A 24,215-nucleotide genomic window follows, 5' to 3' on the forward strand; every position below is an offset into this window, starting at 1 on the left:
CTGCACCACCAGGGAAGTCCCAGGGATATATTTCAAGGAGAAATGAAAGTTTTTGCATGCAAGTGTTTGTCTTTGAGGGGGAAGGGGTGTTGACAACAGGACCAGAATCGGTGTGTACATTTCCTGTTCCTGTTTCCTTAACCAACATCCTCAGGACATCTCTGTCTTCTTGGGGGCAAGGTGCTCTGCTGCCCTCTTTTTTGGCCTCCTTAATCTTGTCTGTATGGCACCTGCTGCATGGAAGCATCTATCCTGTAGGGACGGGGCTGGGGTTGCACAAGTTTGCCGTGTTAAAGTAAGGGAGGAGATTCACAGAAATGAGTTTTTGAGAAGTTGGCATCAGTGCTGACTTAAAAAAAAAAATTCTCATCTCACATGTTCATTTTTCCTAAAATTGAGGGGCCTTATTTTTAGAATCTCAAACCTTTGGGCAATAATCAAAATTACTGAGTGGGTGGAAATCACCTCTTACCTTATTTTAAAGGCTCATGTACACTTTACAGAAGCAATTTTTCTAGCCCTGGACTTGAAGAAAATATAATTACTGTCTTATGTTTTTGTTTATTACTATAACCAAGCAAGTTGATTTTAACATTTACTCTTTATTGTGTTGTATGAAGTACCTATGTAATGCAAGTATGTACTGTACTAAAATACCCATATTTCCAAATAACATTATGTGGTGTAGCCCACAGTCTCTGCAGAAGCATTGTGAGTAACCTGTGCCTTTACACTTTACAATCCATTGTTGCCTGATGTGAAACGTATGATAACAGATGAAGAAAAAAAAAATAAAGCTAAGTATGAATACATTTTTCCAAACATACACATACACAGCTTAGAATGGAATCCCAATGGAAAGTCAAGTGACCATATTTGATGTAGTACCTATAAGATGTAGACTCTGCAATAAAGAGCCAAAGGCACATAAAAATATATTTTAACTTTAAAAATAACTTAGTTACAGTAATACTTTGCTTGTGTCTTACCAACATGTAGCTGACAGTCAAAATTTCGCAATATAGATATAATATATAGAGATATATAAGAGCTACAAGCAAATCCCCAAAACCCATAAAGTTGTTCAAATGTGAAAACAGAGAAAAGTTTTAACACTGAAGAATTTGCTATGGTGAGCCCAAACGATATAATATAGAAAAGAGTCTAGAAAAAAGGCGTGGGTGTTAAATAAATTTTGACTTCCTCTTGCTCAGAAAATGCCAGAGTACTGTAAAGGTCCTTAATGTGACTGGCACAGCCCTTCATAAGTAGTGCCAGCCCTGGCCAAGCCAGATTTCTTATGTGTCTGAAAACAAAAAATGTGAGCTGTACATCAGCAATGCCCGCCGAAAATGGGTTCTGACTCACTTCCTCTCTTTGCCAGGATAGGTTTGTTTTTTTTCACTGTTTTTGCAAACAGGGTATACCAGGTAAAAAAATATTTTGTAGGAAAGTTATTTTAGAAAACCCATCACATGACAGCAAGTATAGCCAGCGAAGCTCTTCTCTTTGTGGTTAGTTTTGTTTTGTTTTGTTTTTTGATACCTTTTACCCCAAATGAAAAGAGCCGGCGGTGTCCTGTTACTTATTTTTATCCATGACATTCAGCACCTCATCTAGAAATGAGGGCCCAAGATCGAGCTGCAGGGAGAGGAGGGAACCCGTGAGATCAGAGAGGGACTCCTCTGATTTAGTCTTTTCCTTGACGAGCTCGCACGGGGCGGAATGGTCAAACATATCCTCGGCCGCCCAGTCGGGATACTGTTCGGAGAGGCTGGAGGAGTGGCTGCCCCTGCCCTGGCTGGACTGGGATGCGGACCCGCTGGACCCCCACGAGACGTCCCCCTGGTGGACCGTCCCGTTCTCCAACAGGCTGCTTTCCTCCGGAGCCTTCTCCTCCATGACCGGCTCACAGCTAAGCCGGGGCAGCTTTCCCGGCCCTAAGGACTCCTGTTTGGAACTGAATGTCACCGGTGACAACAAGGGCAACATGAGTGCCTGGGACCCTCCGATGGTTGGGAGGGAGATGGCATTTTTGAGCACCGGAGAGGGCGTTTCTGTGAACATGGAGTCGGAGGTGCTGTTGGCCCGGAAGAACTCGTTATGCCCAGGGAACTGGCCCATGCGCGCTTTCTCCTGGTTTCCAGGTAGAAGCTCATAGTTGCCTTGAAGAAAGGAAATGTCTCCAAAGACATCGTGCTGGCCCTCTTTGCCAATGTGAATGGTGTGGCGGAAGTCTCCAAGGGGAGGGCTGATCATATCTGGAGACAAGATGTCCCTCAGTTTAAATTTCTTTCCTTTCTTGTTATTGGCAGCTTTCAGGTAAATTGGGGTCTTGGCTGGCATTTTGGAGTTTGAGGATGTCGATTTTGCAAAAGGGGAAAAGGGCGACTTTCTTCACAGATGTTATATGTTTCCCAATATCCTTTTTGATAGGAACTGTCACATCATTTTTCTCAAGTAGCTCAGAAGTGGCTCTGAAATGAGATGGAGGTCTAAGAGGCCTTCCTGGACTTACAGCCAAGCAGGGCTTTCTGGAGAGCCGGTTACATCCGCCAGTCCCTTCCACAGCATGGAGAAACCTGGAAGAGAAACCAAAGCAGGTTATAATTAGCTGACCCTTCAGGGATCACTTGGGCTTGACTTTTTCACTTTTTCAAGAGCCTGTAAATAATGGCAGGACCAGTTCCCATCTGAAGCCAAACTTTATTTTGTTTCTCTCCATTAAGCAGGATAAAAACTTTGATCTTAACAAGGGTCCACTAATCTTAGTCTTACTTCAGGGGAAAAAAGAAAAAAGGGAGATAAAGAGAGATTAAAAAAACCAAACATATGACATCAGCACTTTTTAAACATGGTCATGGACACAATTTTCTGGATACGTCTGAGATTTTAGTCCTTTTCCTCTGTTATAAGAACTGCTCTCAGCACATGAGCAGAGTGATTTCAGCTCCTTAGACACAACTGAATTTGTTTTAAAATATATTTTCTCTATTGCATTGGCGTTCACACTAGCAAGACGAAGAATATTTTGTTGTTGATTGACTTCTTTATATAAATAAAAATGCAATACAATGAAGTCCTATAAGGAAAGGAACTGGAAATATCATTTACTAAGTGACAGTGAAGCTAGTATCCAACAAAATCTCAGTGAAAATGCATTCTTACAGTTGAGAAAACTGAGATTCGGAAGTCAAAAAAAAGGAACACCCTTTCTCAGTAACATAAAGCCACTATGGAAGTTGGAGCTGGAATCAAGTTGTGGCAGAGAGAACGGGGCTGTCAAAAATTTCAGGATTTTAACCTAAATGGGAAAAGAATTTGAAAAAGAATAGATACATATATATGTATAACTGAATCACTTTGCTGTACACCTGAAACTAACACAACATTGTTTATCAACTATACTCCAATATAAAATAAAATAAACAGATTGTGAAAAGCAAAAAATAAATTCAGGATTTGGCGACATTCTGAAATGGAAGGAAAAGAACAAAACTGCTTCTTTTTCAAAGAGAAAAGTGTGATCATACATAATAGGTTGGGTCTTCACTTGAGAATACTTTAGAAACATTTGCTGATAAGCTTGTATCCTTTCCCTGTGGTAGGCAGGGTTCCAAGTAAGTGGCCGCCTGGTGTTAATGCCTTTGTGGGTAGAACCTGCGAGTTGCTTCTAAACAAGGTGATGAGATGTCACAGCCCTGATTAGGTTACATTATAAAAGATTCCGTCTTAGCAGACTGGAGGGAGGCTCCCTTTACTGGTTTTGAAAAAGTAAGCCACTGAGAGAGGGCATATGGAAATGAATTCTGCCAGCAACCTGGGGGAACCTGGAAGTGGATCTTTTCCCAGTTGAGCCTCCGATGAGACCATAACTCCGACCCCTAGTTTACAGCCTGATGAGACTATGCATCTAAGCCCTGCCTGGACCTCTGACCTGCAGACACTGTGAGACAGAACACAGGTAGGGCTGTAAGCCACTATGTTTGTAATTTGTTACCCACGTAGAAAGCTAACACACTCTCCCTGCACATGCTATATGACACAATTAGAAGTGATGGGCTACAAGAAGGTTTGAGGCTCTCGTTTTACAGATGAGAACCTCTTCATCTCTTGAAAATAATCCTCCAACTCTTCAGTCACATCAGCTGACATAGAGAAGCTAAACCCTTCGCCACTGTGGGAATTCCTAAAATGGCTCTGCTGTGACCTCTCCCATTGGGCTCTCCTCCCCCTGGCCGCAGAGCAAATAAATAAGTAAATACTCCGAGGGCTGGGTTAGATGGTGGCTTGAGAGCCACATTTGCTTTGTAGCAGCTGGAGGCCGTCTATATCTGCCCCATATTTTTTTCCTTTCAGCAACAGTTTTAAATTCATTTGCCTGTGGCAGATGGTGAGGACTCTGCTCCAGCCAGGTAACAAGTAGCTCTGTTTGGGAAGTGGCAGGCACCCAGGCCTAAGGAGGCAGAGAAGGATGAGCTGGAGAGACCACCCCTACCCTGGCTCTGGGAATGGGGAGGAGGCCAAGGTGGCATGAGGGTTTGCACCCAGTGCAGGCTACCCTGGAAGTTGCCAGATACGACCACACACTCCCCGGAGGTGCCTGGTGGGTTGGCCTTCCCACTTCAGATTAGGAAGGCACAGAGATACCATGTTACTAAAAGAGATGCTTGATACCAAGTGAGTAGATGGGGAACCCTAGCATGGGAAGACATGCTTGTGAGTCTGACATTCTCATAGTTTTAACTCTAATTTGGGTCTTGTAATAGTAACAGAAGTGGAAGCCCTGGGTCTTCGTGCTAAAACATCAATGTCCTTCCCCTCTAAGTGCACAACAGCCCAGGGCCCCTGCCACCCAGGGTGCCTGGTGTCGCCTCCCTGCCCCTCTAGGCACAGTATGATGACCACCTGCAGAAGCAGCTAGGGCGCTGGGCCTGCAGAAGGTGGGGGCAGCCCCGAAGAACAGCTGCCCACTGGAGCTGTGTCCTCAGTGCACAAGGCCAGGAGGGCAGCTGCCATGGAAAGATACAGTGTGTCCACTGCAACTCCAAGGCATGTGAGGGCTGCATGTGGTCAGCTGGTGGAGCCAGGGTTATGCAAGGCCAGAACCAAGGCATGGCATTCATTTCAGATTCTTTAGAAAAACAAAAATAGCACAAAGATGCAGCTAGAGTGCTTCTCTGCTCCTCTGACTGGATCACTCACATTCACCCTTTACCTGTACAGCAACTGGGGATATTGGGGAGCAAAAGTGAGGAGAAAAGGTAGAGGGTATGCCTGCTACACTTGGAAGGCCCAGTCCTCAGTCCCTGCCTGGCCACAGCCATGGCCATGGACCCTGCAGGCCCCTCAGCAGAGGCTTGCTCGACCTGGTAGAAGCTGGGTTTTATGTCAGTGGAGTGGATGCAAAGGTGGGAGACAAGCAACAAAAAAACAAAGAAAAAAGTAAGAAAAGGGTTGGTGAGCAGAGGCTAGATAAGCTGCAGGCAGTAGATTATCAGGAGTGGGAAAAGAAAGGAGATACCTTAAAAGGCATTTTTCTTTCTTTCTACAAATATTTATATAGTATTTACTGCATGACAGGGATGGAGGCTTCTAGGACTTTGGAAACAGTAATTTGTATTGAATTTCTATTGTGTGCCAGGGCTAGGAGCCCTCCAATTCATTGGAAGTTAAGGGAATTTGGTGCAAAAATGTCAGTTTTACAACTTTAGACAAGTTGATGTTTGTGACATGGTGCTGGGAAAATATCTGAGAGCTCTGACCCATCCATCTATCTTATCTGTTATCTTTCCTCCTCCAGCTCAGGGGCAACCATGCTTGATCCTGGGAGAGACAATCCAATACCCTGACTGCTTCCTCCCCTCCTTTCTGCTTTCTGAATGTTCTGGGCTCCTTGGCTTATCAGTCAGTGGACAGCCATGCCCCAGGCTGACTGCTCAACAACTTCTATGCTGTTGCTAAAGCAGGAAACTGCAGGGTGGTTTCTTCACTGGGAACAAAGTGCCTGGTCCTGGAGAGGGTATGTGTGCATCTCCTGGGAACCACCAACGTGTCATATGACAAGAAATGTTTATTGAGAACGCCTCTATGTGCTAGGCACTGTTCCAACCTTTGGTGTGTTCTAGCTCACTCACAAGAACACATGTTAACACCCCCATTTTACTGACGAAGCATCGAGGCACAGGCTTTGCCAAGGCCGCACAGCTACTAGGCACTAAGCCAAGTGGCTGGGCATGGGCTCCAGACATGGGGGTCTTGCCATTTAAGGAGCACACTCCCTGGGAAGTAAGTCAGCTCCCAAATGATGAAGGGGGTTCCTTCCAAAGCCTCTTTAAGATACAAATATGTGATAACACGATGGGCTGATAAGAGTGGGGAAGCATGCACAGGTCTAACCTCAGTGGAATGCAGTATCTATGAAAACTACAAATCACATTCCTTAGGCCCCGGAATTCCACTTACAGAGATTTATCCAATTTACGTATATGGGAAATAAGGAAATAATACATATACAGTGTTGTCGGTCCAGCATAGTTTATAACAGCCAAGAGTTGGAAACAACTGAGAATTCCCTGGTAGTCCAGTGGTTAGGACATGGAGCTTTCACTGCTAGGGGCCCGGGTTCAATCCCTGGTCGGGGAACTAAGATTCCACAAGCTATGCGGTGCGGCCAAAAAAAAAAAAAATGGAAACAACCTAACTGTCCACCTTTAGAGGACTGTTTATACAAATTAAGGTGCATCTGTACAAATGAATATTACACAGGCCTAGAAAAGGATGAAGCAGCTCTTTATATGCTGATATAGAAAGAACTTCAAAGACCTATATCTTCAAAGGAAAAAAAAACAGAGGTGCAAAAGTGTGTAGATAACATCTGTACTGGCTAGTATGTAGATAAGCTTTCTCTGGAAGCATACACAGGAAATAATGGTGAGGTGCCCACGGGGAGAGGAAGTAGATGGAAGGGGCTAAGGGTGGAAGAGAAACTTTTCACTGTACATCCTTTCATGATTTTGGATTTCTGAACTACGTGCATGAATTAGCTATTTAAAAAAAATAAGTACGAGGGTTGTTTCGGGCTCAGATTGCACTTTCCTGCAGAGACAATTTTATACGTAGGTCCTAAAAAGTCTACCGAACCCATAAGTCACTGATCATAATGCAAAAAATATTATGGGAAAGTGGGTTCAAAAGCCAAAATCTTAAGGCAGAAGGCCTCACGAGAGGGCTGAGCCTCATCTCACCTGAGCTTGTCAAAGGGACAGATCATTCCTTTCTGTGATGATCAGGCCTTCACCAAAGAGGCTCCACTAGTCTGTATTTGTAGGATGGAAAAGGTCTCAGAAGAGGTTTTTCGTCAGAAGGAAATGAGAAGAGGGAAGAGACCCAGGATGCTGGGGAAGGTGTGGGTGGCAGGGTACCCATGTGGAGGGAAGCACAGGCAGGTGGAGGTACTGGGGCTCAGGGGTATAGCTCCTTCTCTGAGAGGTGGTGGTGATGCAGATGAGCAGCATTTTATGATGGAATGGTCCTAAAGGCCACAACACGAAATCCCGTCCCTCCTCACCATTTTCTGAAAAGGAGACTTGGGCTCCTGGAGGCTGCTGGTGGCTGACCCACGTAGTAGCAGACAGAGCAAGGGATGAATCAGAGGGAGAGCCTGAGTCAGGTGGACACCCAGGAGGAGGAAGCGGGAGAAGAAGACAGGAAGAGCTAAACCAAAAGAGCTTACAGGCCTGACTAGAACTGGAGAGCCAGCCCTCCTGGGTGTTCCATGATCCAAATGAAGAGCATTTCCAGCCTTTGCGTATCGGTCAGGACTCTACCACCATCAACAACTCTCCACACTTGGGACTCTCCTGCTCTCCAGCTTTCCTACATTGCCATCATTCCTCCACTCCCACTGTCTTGGAAAGAGGAAGGAAGAAAGGGAGGAAGGGATGAAGGACTGGAGGGAGAAAAGAAAGAAAGAAAGAAAAAGAGAGAGAAAAAGAAACCATCCTATGTGTAGACCTTTCTCAGAACGCTGCCCTTGACCCTGAAATCTGAACTCTCCAAGATTGCTGATTCCGTTCTCCGGAAGTTCTTAGATCACTGTTTGCTCCTTTTCCCCCGCTTAGATGACATTTGAGGTAATATTCATCTTGGAAATTATAGATTCCTCTGAAAACAAAGGTTCCAGCTCCTGGGCACTGGAGAGGAGAGATTGGCCAACAAAAGGGTTCAACTCCCCAGTCAGTCGCCTGTCACCGTCTATCAAGGTTAGAGAGGATTTCCGGCAGATGTGTGGGCGAGAAGTCCAGCTGCAAAGGCACAGACCCCCACTCACAGGAACTTGTGAGAAGCTCAAGGGTTCCAAGACACAAAAGGACTCAGGAGGAAGTTGAAGGCATGGTTTTGATAAGAAAGGCAGTGTCAGGTGGTCATTCCTGTACCAGGCCAGACAATTCCAGTTTCTTACATGTGACTGATTTAAGCATAAGTGACAGTGCTAACAAGAGAAATCAACACAGAAATAATAATTCAATGAAGAAAAAAACTGAAGTGGCCACCCTTCCCTTCATTTCCTTATCATCCTTTTGGTAAAGAGAATGATGCTGAAAAGACCAAAACAGGGCAGCAGCCAGGAGGTGGGGGAGAAAAGCAAAGGTTTATGAAAAAGTCACACACTCAAAAATCAGTCCCTGGATGACCAGAGTTGACAGTACTGGCAACTCACAGGGCTCTGAAAAGAACAAAGGGGTTGAGATTTTTAAAAATTCCATTTATTTTAAGAAAGGAATGTTTGGTTTGTCTACTAATTGTTTTTAGATTAATTCTTAGGGGACAGAGAGGATAAAAAGGTTCTTGCATCCTGCACAATAGGTTGCAATGTTAATCTAAAACACGTATGCATAAAAACAGGGCAGGTGCGGGGGGAGGCATGTGTGTGTGTGGCTGTCCTGGGGGACCTGTGGGCCTTTTCCTTTCTTCAGCTTGCAGGAAGTGAGTCTGCACTGGACTTCCCCTTTCTTGCTTAGTTGTCACGTCCTTCCAAGACCCCCTAACTTCCTATCACTTTTCGCTTTGTCTCAGTGTTGAATCAGCATGCCCTTCTTCCTAGCACCCAGATGCAGCACTGTTGCACCATCTGGGCCCCAAGCAAAAATACTTGGTTATTCCTCCTTTGTGCCTGAGGCAACAGTCCCAGGGAAGGATGGTGGCATGGCCAAGAACCCGCCACCCCTTACACCCACAACCATCTCTGGGGTATTGCTCTCCGTTGCCAACATAGGGAAGTCAATTCCACTGCGATGAGCCCTGGAAAAGTGTATTTCACCCTGGGCTTCACACTTTAAAGGGATAAAGGTGACCTGGAACATGTTCCTACAGGTTCCCAGGAGTCCAATAGGGAGACAAAGGGACTCCGTCAGGACACGTGAGAAGGTGAGGCGGAGCAGCTTAAAGAAAACTCAAATACTGAGGGAAAATGAATCTTCAGGGATCTGAAGGATTCACTGAACTGTAGTGGAAAAGGGATTAACTTGTTCAGTATGAGAGGCTCTAGGGCTACAAAAGCAGGAGCTACAGGGAAACAGCTTTTGGATCCTCTAAGGGAGAACCCAGGGTTCTGGCAAGATGGAATGGGTTGCTGTGGGAACAGGGCAGTGTACCGGGCATGCATGGAGGATGTCACCGGGCAGCAGCCTTGCCCCTGAGCATCTGAGATGTGCACAGTGGGTGGGGTCTCGTCCCTATTCATTTTGAGTCTCCCACAGGGGAAAACTATCACTGCTCATTTCCTTATGGCTCCACATCACACTCACCCATAAAAAACACAGACTTTTCCTAGAAGACTTTCCATTTGAAGACAGCAGTTATTACTAATATAGGGATGACCAGACAACCTTCTGTATCAGAAATACTACTATTATGACGATGAGGGCACTCATGCCAATCCTTTTGCAAACCTCTGTAGGAGTGTGTCTCTGGATCAAAGTATTTTAAAATTCAAGGAGAAAAAAAAATCATACTACTAGAGATCCAACATTGAACTTACATGAAAATCTAAGACAGAAATAAATGTAACCAGAGAATACCCTGGTAAATGGCATCCTGAAGGGATGCTTTTCATATTTTTATCTGTTTTACTCCACCCACGAGAAGATAAAAAGATGCCTTTTCTATTTTTAGATTCTTATCCTCTCCCCATATTATCTGAACTGAGGACATAGCTATATGCTGCAAGGCTATAAAACGCCATTAGCTTAGTTCCCAGCCGCCTGGCTGTCATGCAAATGAACTTATAGCCAGACTGAGTGGACTATTTTATAGACCCACTCAAAGTCTATGCTACATCTCAACCCGCAATTATTTATAAAGGGACTTCTCGTTTATGATTCAGCTACAGCTTGTATTTATTTTTCTTTTACAACCCTGATTATATAGAGACCCACAAATACCATATGGGAGACTCACTGCTAATGTGCATACACTTCTCACATTTATAGGATCTAATTGTACTGTTTGAAAGGGTTTTTAGAAGCAAAATTGGAAGACAGAGCATCCACCTCAAAGTACCAACCCTGCACTTTTGAAGAGAGGCCATTTCAACCTTTCTCCCTATTAAAATGAGTTATTGAGGAGGACTCAAGACGGATGTGGAGCCCTGGCAGTTATAACGAGGCAGGAGAAGGGCCTGGCTCATTTACCATGACGAGTTTTACAAGGGACTCAGCCTCAGGGCTGGGCAGAAGGACCAAGGCAGAGGCGCTAGCTGGTGGATATGAATCAAATAAGACCATTCCTGTGAACTGCTCCCATGCTTCTAGAACTAATGGATCTGACCTGGTTTGTGAAGCTGCAAGGACAATATCAATACAGGATGAGAATCTCACCCTGAAGTTGTCAGCAACATTCAGCCGGGAATTGGCTCAAATCTGAAAACTCAGCTCAAATCAAATAACTTGTAAAGTTGCTTAGCTGCTCACCAAAAAAATAAAAAGAAAAAAAACCCTAATATTTAAGTCAGTAATTATTCTATGAAAACTCCAACTATGGCAATAGGAATATCAAGTGATCCAAACAGGTTTGACAGGTGTCCAGAAATTCAGACTATGGTCACTTGACTCATACTACATATGGTATGGTGTTCTTCATCCTTTGTCTTCAGAGCACATGTAATTTAGGTCTCTTGACTACTCTTCCTTCCCTAACAGGATGAAGGGACAGATAGGGATTTCCATGCCGTCCTCCCATCCTGCTAGGGCCCTTGACAATCATCCACACTCGTTGCAGGGGCTCCTCTGCATCACACCAACACTGGGTATGTTTGGAACCTGGCAGTGGCCAGTGCATTCTCTACCTACTTCCACGGCAAACCCCACTGTGTTATAAACATGGAGGAGCCAGGATTTCAGCTATGGCTGGACTCCACAGTCTGTGCTTTTAACCACTGCTGATTTGATAACTAACGTGACTGCCGTGGAAGTGGGTTGAGAATGGGAGTGTCTATTCCAGGCTATCTGTCTTGAAGTCTGACAGCACCAAGAGGAAATGATACACTATGATCTCAACATCAGTGAGAGGCAGAGATGATAACCTGACCTTGTCATTAACTAAGAATGAATAAAATGGTCCCAGATACCAGCCTTTCCAACTCACTAGGAATTTTCAGTATTTTTGCCCTTGTCAAAGAATCTCAAAAGGGATTTGACTTCATGTGAAATAAAAGCCATGAGATTAAAATTTTGAGGTAATAAAAGCCCCTGAGTCTCAAGGAGAAAAAAAAATATCCTGTTCTTAGAAAAAAGCGTTAAGTGCTGGTAATTATTTTCCCAGAGGAAACACGTGCATCGTGGCCATGCATCGGGGCGCCTTGTACACCCACAAGGCTTTCGCCGGGACAATGGCTCCGTTCCCTTGCTATTGACACGTGACTTCCCTCCTGACTTTCTGAAACTAAGAAACCTGTGTTCCTTACGTGAATTGTCCTCCCACCTCTTTACCATCAACCATTATTCATAACATCCTCCAAGACCTGCTTCAGTCACTTCCTTCCTGGAGAAATTCTTAAACTCACCTCACGCAATCCAGGCTCATTACTGCCTTGCTTGGAGGTTTTCTTAGGGCTCCTAAAGAGCTTATATTTGTTTTCTTTCCTGTTCTCTTGTGATTTTGGGTCTGATATCTTCTGGTAGGTAGTAAGCTCAATAAGAATAAGGTAGGCAAAGGTGCTATAAAAAAGGAGCCGCTGTTGTTAACAGTCTCTTCTTTATGCTGGATCACTTACAGAGCCTCCTCTTGGGCTGCAAACACAAGAGGCCCTTAAATTTTATTGAATAAGCCCTTTTAGTTTTCCCTATGCCCATCCCTTAGATCAAGGGTCTGCAAATTATGGTAGGTGGGTCAAATCCAACCCTGTGTCTGTTTTTGTAAATAAAGTTTTATTGGAACACACCAGTGCTCATTTTTTAATGTACTACCTTCAGCTCAGTAGTTCTCAACTGAGGGTGATTCTGTCCCATCCCCCCCACCCCCACCCCCGCAGGTGACATTTGGCAATGTCTAGACATATTTTTGATTCTCATGACTGGGGGTGGTGGCATCTACTGGCATCTAGTAGACAGAGGTCAGAGGCACGGCTAAATGAACATTCTATGACGCACAGGACACTGCCCCCACAACAAAGAATTTTCCGGCCCCCGTTCCCTGTAGTGCTGAGGGCTGGAAACTGGTAGAGCTGCTTTCAAATGACAAGGTCAGAGTTGAGTCGCTGTGATAGGCTGTATGTGGCCATCGAAACCTAAAACACTAAACTGACGCTTTATGGGAAAAGTTTGAACCTCTGCCTTAGACGTTGGCATTTTCACGGGGTTGGATGGTGGTTGTCCATGGCCCAGCCCTTAACAATCTTCCAGCAATCACACCCCTGTCCTTGGCCTCAACTACCTCTAATGCTAACTTCCAAATCTGTGTCTTCAGCCCATACATAACTTAGTCTAGACCAGTGCTACTCAAAGTGGATCTATGGACTAGGCCAGTCCATGATGAGATAAGGAAAGAAATTGAAAGTAAGCTTCTAGAAACTTTATGACATAATCAAGCATGCGGATCTGTGGATTTTTCTTATTGGTCAGACTCTTGGCAAGTTTGGGAGCTGTGTATGATCAGGTCTGAGTGGAAACTGGGTGTGGTCCAAGCAGCTACTCATTGTGCCAGGTATCCTATACAATCCATTGGAAATTGAAACAAAGAAACAAAACACTAAAAAACACTGGTCCTTCATAGAAAGAAGCACTGGACTTTTCTCCCCTAGTCTTTCATACCTTTCTCTGTTGCTTCCTTCAGGTACTTCCCGTTCAGCTTACCCCTGATGGAATTTGCCATCTTTCCTCCTCTTGCCAGCCCTCAGCATAGGCCTCCTGTACTTTTCCCTCTCAGTAAATGGCAGGAAGTCACCCAAATCCAAAACCCAGCTGTCACCCCCGACTCCTCGCCCTGCCTCATTCTCCACATCAAGTCCTATTACTTGTCTCCTCTTGTCCATCCTACTGCCTCATGCCTCAGCCTCACTTGTAGCTTTCACGATCTCTTGCACAAGGGCATTTGTCTTCCCACCTGTCTCCTTGCCTTCAACCTCATCTTCCACTTTATGTTTCAGTCTCTATCAGAATGCACCATCTAGAATGCTCCCTTAACCTTGAGTGGCAGGCCCACCCTTACAGCCTGGAGATAAGATAGCCTGTGAGGCCCACTTTAGCAATCAGGGTCTCGCCCAACCCTGCAGCTACATGTCCAGCCAGTCCTCAAGGCCTATACTACCCTTTTATACCTCAAACCCACCAACTCTCACACTATACTGCAATTACTAATGTCTACTCCACTAGGCTGCCTTCTCTTGGGAACAGACTATATTTAATTCATGGCTGGTACTGAACAAATGTTTGTTAAATGAACAAATGAGAAAGTTTGAGATTGCCTTGACATCTTTCCTCTTCAACCCTGCCTGCCCTGCTGAAGATGCAATCTGAGTCTTTCTGTGACTCCTACAGGAAAATAAATTTAAAACACCATCTAGCAAGGAGCTGTCATCTATTTTCTTGTGGCAAAGGGTTTCTTTCTTTTCCTTTCTCTATCCGTGCAGGGTTAGAATTTAACAGCTTATCAATGTGAGCCACAGTAATTCTACAGACTCATACAGATCGTTGAGATTAAGGCAAAAAATATTTGTTGACATGCTATTTCAAAGGGAAAAGACTTCCATCCATGACTGCCATGTGCAAATAGAGTCTTAGAGAGACAGGCAAGACTCTAGAAAGATCTGACAATACATTTCCCGGAATGCAGACTTACTAGTTACATTTAAACCAATCTTAAAGAATGAGGCCCAGGAGAAACAATGAGCTTGCTCGCCTGACCTCTCCTTTCAAAAGGAAATGGATTAAGGGGAAACTTGGATTATTTAGCCCAAGATATACAAGGGAACCTGCAAGAAACTGTATAATGAACATTCTACAGAAAAAGATTGTTTTAATATCAGTGTATAACTAGCACAGATCAAGTACTTAAAAAAAAAACCCACCTATTAAATGAATGAACACATGGGCAAGCAAAACAGTAGACAGAGCTCTCACTGCTATTCTAGGCCTTAGGGGAGGAAAGAACTGGGTGAAACGTTGAGCCAGCCCTATAGGATTCTTTTACAACTCCAGACCATATGGGGGCCAGTTACCTCCTGTGTAAATGGGATAATCACCCCAAACCCGTCTATCTCTCAGGTGATTATAAGAGCTGAGTGTGAAAATCTTCATAGAGTGCTATGCAAGCACAAAGCATCTTTATCCCAAATGAAAAAGCAGAACATCTACTGAAATACAGTGCTAAGGAGGGGAACCATTCTAATTACCAAAATAACCATATCCATTTTCTCCTTAAAATGTCTCTGGCAGTCACCAATATATGATTGCAGATGGGGCTAAAATGATTTGTGTCTGCCCTGTGAACAACTGGAATTCTTACCTCCAGCTTAATTAGAGAATAATTCTGTCAGCAGGACACGGAGCTAACTTCTTTACATGTACATGTATCCTTTATCGCCAAGGGTAATTCCTCCAGCCTTGAGAACAAATGGGACTCCTCTGGGTCAGGAAAATTACAGCCAATGATTGGTCAGATGAAGAAAAATTTAAAGGCATACAGTTATTTTCTTTAAATATTTGGTGAGCTGTCAGGTGAGAGGGAATCAGTACCATTCGAAGAAAAGAATTAGGTGTGTGATTAAGGTTCAAGGAGAGGCCAGGTGGGGCTGGATGGGAAGAAGTCTAACCAACTTGAGTTAATCAGCGTAAAGAATGGGAAAGGCCCATCAAAGGAAGTTTTCCAGCTGAGCCTGAGACTGTGGTAGGAATTCCAGAGGGGAGGGAGAGCATTCCTGCACTGGGAGAGGAGTTTGGGGAGACACCCGCTAGTCTGTGTTCCTCATTTCAAGTAGCAGCCCCCGGTATGTGCACATAAGCTTCATGTACACACAGACAGGTAATAGAATCATAGATTTGTGTTTGAGATTTATTTATACTTAATAAAGAAAACGGATGTTAGAGTTCTAGCTTCTAGGGAATTTTAAGAAAAAAACAATGCTTTTTAGTGAAGTTAAGACTATCCTTAGAATAAAAATACTTTTTACTAGTTTATAAAATTTTCATTATCTTTTCTCATTTTCCTGATATTAAGGGTACAAAGCAATGCCAATGACTTTCTCTGAGAGCCTCAGCTTGCTCATCTGTAGAGTGGAGATAGTAACGGTGTCTTCTTAGCAGGAGACCACACATACAAAGTAGAAACAGTTGCTAGTGTACAGCAAATTCAGGTTTGCTTTTGGAACTTTTATTTCCCCCCAATGTTTCTGATCTGCTGTTGGCTGAGTCTGCAGATGCAGAACCCACGGATACAGACAGCCAACTGTATAATTCCTCATTCTACGAAAAAAATGGAATTGGGAAAAAGTCACTGTTTTACTCCCCATACTGCCCCTGAGATATGTCCGGCAGTGGCACTACCTGCCCTGTCAGGTGAGCCCACAGCTTAAGGGCTTAAGAGGAATACAGAACAAAATCCACCCACGAGCGTAAACTTCTACTAAAACTTATGTAAGGCCAAAAATCAACATTAGTTTGGAAAACATTTCACTCTGAAGTCATCTGAGAGCAGGAAAAGAGTTTCCAGTTTGGTGCAATGCCGTGCACAGTGGGACATGTGGCTTGAGCTGATTCATTCAGCGAGCAGCAGGCTTTAGAGAGAGCCTTCCATATGACTTCATCCAGTCCCTGGCTAGTCATTCACCTTCCACAATGTCCATTCAACAACGAACATCTAATAAGGACCTACTGAGTGCCAGGCACTATTCTAGGAACCGAGGCTACAGCAATGATGTGCTCACAGAGCCTACGTCCCAGCATGGAGACAGATGATCAGTGAGCACACCAATGATGAGTGGCTCATGCAGGCATGGCTGAGAGGTCTAGGTGAGCATTAGGAAACAACAACGCTCATCCTTCCAGCACCGGGACTGCCCAGTCTGTGCTGTAAGTGGACACACGGTACCGAGCCACCACAGTCACACCTGGGCAGGAGAAAGCTTCAATGGAGGTTGGAACAGCCCGGCCGAGAAGACTTTGAGGAAGTTCTGGTGGTGGCCTGACTTTCAGAGTACCTTGGATGATCATTATCACCAAAACCAAAGGATTGGAGGAACCTCCTTTTGAATTTGAACATTTGGTAGCCTGGGAAGGAATAATTTTACTATGGTCAGACTTAAGCTTGGGTAACTGAAAAGGATTTCTGGCTTAACAATGCTAAGAGAAGATAACACAGGTAGGACTAGATTGTCCATTTTTTCATTAAGTCCTATTGTAAAAAAGATGAATGCCAAGCTAAACTAGGTTCAGTCCCTACTCTCAAAAGAGCCAGTAGTCTAGGCAGCCACAAGGGTCAACAAATGATCATTTAAACACAATCAGTGTTAAAATAGGAGAAGGTACAAGACACTATGGAAAATGCCTCAGATACAAGGAAAAACCAAACACAAAAAAACAGAATCACAGCTGTTTAGAGCCAGGAGAGAGCTTGGAGAACTTCTACCAGCTTCCTCTGCACCCCCATCCTTCCCCTTGTACATCTTCCCAGACAGAACTTACCCAGAGATGGGCAAGGATTCACCTTGTGACATAGCTGGCCAGTCAAGGGCTTACCCCCGTCTCCTGCTGTGTTAAAAATCAATGTTACGTGTCTGAACTGCTCCTTGGCCAAAAAAAAAAAGTTAAAAAAATAAATAAAAAGGGAAAGAATTCACATATATTCTGAAATGGCAAAGCCACATTTTACCTAAAAATGACTTTACTTGTTTAAAAAGTTGTGTGTAGCCTAAATGATTATAATGGATTTGAACAGAACGGGTCTTTTTCAACTAAACACACAGTCATCTATCATTGGCATGATGCGTCTACAAATATGACCTTCAAGTTGTCACCAGAACATGACGGATTCCCAAATGTGTAAGCTGTCTAAATAGAGGCCTGACTTTGAAGTTCTCTGCCCTCCACGTTGGCTTGGGCTGCCCTGCCCGGATTTGCACTAGGTCTGTTTTTTAACACAGGGTTTTACATATTAGTATAGTAGTAAGACTGCTATGCTAATAGGTGTCACTGATCCTGGCTCACTGGATTCTAGAGCTAGAGATGATCGGAAATCATCTAGAACCAAAACCTTCATCTTAGAGATGAGAATAAGACCCCAAGAGGTCACAGCTCCACAACCTGGGTCAGAGCTAAGACCAGAACCTATGTTTTCTGATCTCCAGTCCCTCTGTGATTGTCTCCACTTAATTCTGCATGAGTTTTATCAAATAGAATGGCGGGGTGTTTGCTAGCATCTTCTAGAGCGTTCCTGTGTCTCTGGCCCTGTACACCCTGCGGTTCTCTAAAAGGTTCTTGAGTTCCTTCAGCTCTGTAGGGCAGGCTACAGCGGGTAGTGTCTGCCTCTGGCTTGATGGTTCCCAAAGTGTTTCTTGCTAGACTAGTCCTGGCAGCTGCTCTGTGGGCAAAATGATTTGATAGACACTATCTCCGTGTGGAGATTCACTGTACCAGCGACATTCAATGCTCTGAAAAGTCCTGCAGGGAGGGACCTTCATCAGACTGGTTTCCCAAAGAATCCTCTTCTGATGCTATTCCTGTCTCAGAGTTCACATGAGGTGGTGCTGTATTAGCTAACTGCAGGTGTGTGATCTCTGTAACACTCTTAACAAAGAATCAAAGGCTAGAAGGTTAATGATGACTTTCTCAAATATGCAAATAAAACCCAAACCACGGAAAATCCAGGTTTTAAAAAATTTAAAATTTGAGGTTCAAGCATTCTACTATTAATTCATGACTTGATCAAGAAAATACTAATTTGAACTCATCAGCCCTTAAACTCATCAGTTTTCTTGGCTATTCAGACATAGCAAACTTTCTAATATCAATATGGTTTGTATTATAAAACTGTATGCTTTAATTTAAAAAACTGCTCTTCCACCAGAGGTACTGTCAAACTCAGTCATCACTATGAGACTGGGTGAACCCGGGCACTCAAGAAGTACAATAAGGCCAAGGAAGGCATCTTTTTCTAAAGGAAAGAACATACCTGACTGTTGCTGTAGAACTATTTGGCTACTGATATTATTTATTCTGGTTTGTGGGATGCTGTTTTGGTTTGTAACCTTGAAAGGATGGGGGCAGGAAAAGGGGAGATTCCAAATGGAGGTGAAGAGTCCTAACGCTGTTGCCCTCGGTTTTGAGACAACTTGGGTTATTTCAAGCCAAGACATCCTTTCCAGAACCCCTGCTTCAATCTGAGCAGCCTCCCACAGCTCATCACAAACCCACAGTATCAAAGGCAGTGGAGGCCAGGCAGGCCCCTTGGGTTATCCAGGGCACCCCTCTAGGTTTCAAAGGACTCCTTGCTCTGTCTTTCACACCAGAAGGTTATCTGGCAGGGTCTGGGGCATGTACAGAACTTAGAACTGTAATGAGGACCGACTTCTGCCAAGGACAGAACCTTCCTGCACACCTTGCTTGTGGTTCCTGCATCTTGCTTTAGCTCCTCTTGGGGCAACATCACGAGTGCCAGGGACTGCAGGGCCAGGCACCATGGATGTGGTCACCAGTCTCAAGGAGGTGACTATCCAGATCGGTTACTGGACCCTGCAACCCCCTGACCTCTAGAACTTCAAAGTAAGGATGTGTTCCACACACTAAACTCCACTTCATGTTTGGGTCCTGATATTCCTAGTAAATCTGTTTGTTTATGGTATAAATTAAACTGCTCGGGTTACCGCTAGCAGTTTGATGCTGGATCCACTGCAGATGACTACTGGCCATACTTGTGAGTTGAACTATCTTCAATAAATAAAATAATTCACATGGTATTCCCAAAGGCTGGCAATTACTGTCATCTTCCTTTGGGCGGTGGTACTGTGAGATACAGTGTACTGCGAAATGAGTTCTCTGTCAGAGGCCAAAAACCCTTAAAAGAGTCTGATTTAATAGCTTCCCTGGCTTTCCTCCCTGTTGGTGAGGGTGGGGTATTTATTTAGCATAAGGTCAAACAGACCTGAGTTCAAACCTGATTCTGCTACTTACTTAGCTGTGTGACCATGGCCAAGTTACTAAACCTTTCTGAGCCTGTGTTCTCATCTGGAAAATAAGAACAATACTATCTACTTCAGAGAGCAGTTGTGAATATTAAATGAGACAACAAGTATTAAGCACCTAAGGAAACAACAAAAGCAATAATGAAAGCATCAACTTTTTATTGGGTCTACTCTGGACCTGGCCTGTTCTGAGTGTGTTCTTTTTTAACTCATTTAATCCTCAGAGTAATATTATCCCATTTTGTAACTGATAAACTGAGGTACACAGGCTAAGTAATTTGCCCCAAGTCACACAAGTATTAAGTGCCAGGGCCAAGATATGAACCCAGACAGCCTGCCTCAGAGGCTCTTAACTTCAGGGTTTTTCCCCCATCTCCTTAAGCAGAAGATGCTGATCTTTGTGGAAAATTAGCCAATCATTCATGCACATACTGGGTTGCTAAATTGCATATGCATGTTTAGGTATGTTCCTTACTGTGTAATTTGGGGCAAATTATGTAAGAGGTCTTTCCACACCTGTAAAATGGGGATATTAACAGTGCCTTCTTCATAGAGTGATTATTAGAAATAAATGAGTTATTCAAGGTAAAGGGCTAAGAACAGGGCTTGGCACTTAGGGCAGGCTCCATGTAGGAAGTACCTTTGACATAACAAATTCACGGAACAGTGGGATATATTAGGAGAGTTCTTTGGCTTCGGTGCTTGGTAAAGATTTTGTGGCTGGCTTAATCTAGTAGTTTCAAATGACTACACTGTCCTTGCTCTCTGGCAAACATAACTGCATTTAAAAAACAGATTTAGGGGCTTCCCTGGTGGCGCAGTGGTTGAGAGTCCACCTACCGATGCAGGGGACACGGGTTTGTGCCCCGGTCCGGAAGATCCCACATGCCGCGGAGCGGCTGGGCCCGTGGGCCATGGCCACTGAGCCTGCGCGTCCGGAGCCTGTGCTCCGCAACGGGAGAGGCCACAATAGTGAAAGGCCCGCGTACCGCAAAAAAAAAAAAAAAAATAGATTTAAGTTTTTATTCCATCAGTGAATAAACAGGTACACAGGATTCTAGTTAGAAAGAAATTAGGCCCAGCTTAAATAAAATCAGACTGAAAGCAAGAATTTTCATAATTAAAAAAAAAATCAGAGCAGTCTTCCTAGAGGTTTTTCAGGTTATGAATTGGAAGTCCACTCTCTGGATAAATGTTATGGCTACTGGGCAAAGAGCTTATGAAAAATTTATGGCCTGGTAAAAGTCTTTTGGTGATGTAGGTTAAAACAACTTTATCCCCAGTGCTGTTGAACACCACGAATTTTAGAAGGGAAAAAGGGCAGGTTTTGTGAACATGTTGGACATAAAACACCACTTTAAAGGAAAAGTTGGACAGCAGGTAGGACAAACCAGCTCATGTGAACCGTGCTGCAATGATTTTTATGGCATTGTATTTATTCATATTGCACCACGTTTAAATTTACAATAAAAAGCAAAAAAATGTGCAACACTTATTACTCTGGCTGTCTTTACATGTTCCATTGAGATACAAAACAGTATTTCACTGCTCAGATCTTAAGGGAAGGGGGAGCTCATCTTATTTCATGTCTGTAGCTGCTGCCACAGTCATAGCACCATGTTCCAATCATGGAATTCATAATGTAAATCTCTTGCAGATGATAACCACTGGAAAACAGGAACTGCCATGGATCCAGAAAGGCTTCCAAATTTCTCCTCTAATGTTCTTATCTGTGAGCCCAGAGGCTGGTACTGAGTGTTTTATTCAATGAGTGATGCCTGTTGGGAAACCTACATTCTTTAAGAGAATTAATGAAGAACTCTCAACCATTCCTTGGTTCTTTGACTATTAGTCTTTATCATTAATTTCACATGTGACAATGCCAAACATTTCACAACTGCCCTACCTTATCTCTGAGTGTTTCAATCTAATCTGAAAACATACCTGTGTAGCTTATTCTTAACTGTCACAAGAGCTCATAACAGATCTTAGCTGGTATCAAAAAGAGAATCTCTGGAACTGTCCAGAAAAGAAGCTGCATTTCCTTGGTCGTTAGATGAAAGATCTTTTCGAAGTTAGGTTATAGGAGTCTTTTAAATTGCCTTAGGGATACCCCTGGGGCATCATCAGGGCTTCTAGGTGAGCCTTTTGTCTCCCCGTGCTTCCCTGGGAAGTCCCCAAGAAAGGCTTTCCTATTCAAATCTGCTGCTCTCCTGATTTGTGTTCTTTTTTAAAGGCAGCGCCCCCAAGAAACTCTAGGATACTACTGTGAAGCCTAAGAGCTGGGGGGTGGGGAGGAAACCTTTGTCTCCCTAACACACTCATAAATTCCCTCCCCTTACCCAGCGCCTCCCACCCCACCACCTAGCACGCATCAGCGGCGACTCCCCCAAATACACCAGGTCTGGAAAGATTCATGTTGCAATACCCTCTGACATTCCTATTCCCGCCCTCATTTTAATTCACTCACTTTTTTTTTTTAAACAAAATGTAATTACTTGACTGTCAGCTTGGGCTGCACTCTGGGGCTTTTACTCCTTTCAACACAGCTGCGCTCCCGGCTTTGATGCTGCTGTCCATGCAGCTTGTCCCAGCCACAGCCTGGCTCTCGGTAATGTAACATTCAAGTGCATATTTATTTTTAAACTGACCTCTCAGACTGTACAGTATAAAGGAGGTCCTGCCAAAAAATATGCTACTTTCTATTTATAAGATGAAACACATGCCTCCCGAAGTCGAGAGGGGGATGGAGTATAATAATCCATAACGAAAAAATGGCCAGATCCATTCGTCCTTACATGTCCGATACTTGTCAAGATACTTAGTTTCAAGGAGAAAGGGGAAAAAAATATTGAAAACACTTCAGTTGTTCAGAAACCACCGTACAAAAAAAAAAAAAAAATCGACTGCCAGATCTGCAGGTTGGAGCCCCAGGCACAATGCCCCTCGTCAAGTGAGGAGAGGGCACCCAGCGGGTATTGCCACCTCAGATCTGCACTGTGCACCCTGTGCAGCCCTGATGCCAATCCTCGGTGGGAGGGGAGCGGTAGCCATGTGCGGCTTGTTCTCAGATGGAAAAATGCAGTACGCGCCCAGAATGGCTGTCAATAGCTCGGAGGGTGCAGTGTAGCCGCGCAGCCTCACCCTGAAAAGTCGTGGGCACAAACGGTGGAGCTCTGCGATCTGGTCGTGCCGCTCGCACCCCTCCCAGTTTGCTTTATGTCCCCTTTGATCCGTTGGACACCAGCTGGAAGGGGATGCCCTAGGTATCCCTGCTCCCTGTGCATTTCCAAGCCTAGCCCCCCGCGCACGCCGGAAGCGGCCACGGCCGCCGGTTTGGACATACTCACACACGCGCAGAGAAGGAGCCGTGGGCAGGCAGCAACTCACCAGCGGCGCCAAGGATCCCAGCCGCTGACCCCGGGGCCGGGCGCCGCAGTTCCTGAAGGCGCACGCAGTCCCTGCCCGCCACGCGCAGATCCAGCCGGGTCGGCCGGAGCGGCGCCTGCTCACAGCATTATGTGCTCGGAGACGGCGTGAAGGCGCCCAAGGCCGGAGTCTCCGAACTCTCCCCCAGCTCGGGCCCCACCGCTGCCCTCCCCGCCCTCTCGGACCGCGGCCGGGAGAGAAGGTGCAAACTAGACTGAGCGCTCCGCAGCCGTACTCCCGTACAGAACCTGCGAAGGGCGGGGCGGGGTGGCGCGGGGCGGGGCCGGCGGCGCGCGGGGCGGGTCAGGGCGGGGCGGAGGGCGGGGGCCGCAGGCAGACCCTTCTAGCCGCTGTACCTGAGCCCCGGCCCGGAGCGGGCGGACCGGGTTCACCCGCGGCCCGGCCTGCGGGCCCCCAAAGGACAATGAATTTTCATCGTTACCGCCCCAGCGCCACCCCCAGGGATGCGGCTTCCCTGCGAGAAGCTGCGTTCGGCTCCCTCGGCACAAAGAAAGGTCTCGGGACGCTCGGTTCGAAGAGGGACCCAGGGTGCTAGCTCCAGGGTGCCCGAGGACAAAGGGACTCCGCCCGCACCCCGGACACCTGTACAAAACCTTGTGCGCCCACCTCTCTTCGTCCCAACGATCCGATCTAGCCCGGCAAGGCTCCGGCGCGGCGGCCGGGGGGCCCTCGGGCAAGAGAAGCCACCTGACCGCGCCGCCCCGGCCCGGCCTCGGGCCCCCGGGCCACTCGAAGCCCCGGTTTGGGGGGGAGGGTCGTGTTCTGACAGTTTCCAGCTTGATCCCCTTGGAGCTGCCGCCAAAACCCGGAGAGTGGACTTGGCGCACTGGAGACGCCAGGGGCTGCTGGCTAAGCAGGGGCAAGCGAACAGCCGACGCTGCAGGTTTTTCCAGTCCAGGGGGAGGCGTTTCCTCTCCCGCGGGGTCCCTAAAAGAGATCTGCCTAAAGCTGGGGCAAGCGGGTGGCGGTCGCCCCCGGACGAGCGACGGGGCGCAAGTGGCGCAGTGGCTGGCCCTGGAGCGTAAAATTCAGCCCTGGGCGGCACCTGCGCCCGCTGCGCGCCCAGCCCCTTCGCCCGGAGGCCGAACGTGGA

The 24,215-nt window shown here is 45.6% G+C and overlaps 1 protein-coding gene across 1 annotated transcript; it reads right to left on the reverse strand.

Annotated features, from left to right (window-relative positions):
• Positions 1–683: 683 nt before the first annotated feature.
• CDC42EP3 (CDC42 effector protein 3) lies at positions 684–23,197 on the reverse strand. Its single transcript, XM_082851473.1, has 2 exons — positions 23,025–23,197; positions 684–2,582 (listed from the first exon to the last, which is right to left on the reverse strand). Exon 2 carries the CDS (start codon positions 2,344–2,346, stop codon positions 1,582–1,584), a length of 765 nt encoding a protein of 254 aa, XP_082707599.1. The 5' UTR covers positions 2,347–2,582; positions 23,025–23,197; the 3' UTR covers positions 684–1,581.
• Positions 23,198–24,215: the final 1,018 nt, after the last annotated feature.

Source organism: Leucopleurus acutus (assembly GCF_964270905.1).
Source record: "Leucopleurus acutus genome assembly, chromosome: 12".
In the NCBI taxonomy this organism is placed as follows: domain Eukaryota; kingdom Metazoa; phylum Chordata; class Mammalia; order Artiodactyla; family Delphinidae; genus Leucopleurus; species Leucopleurus acutus.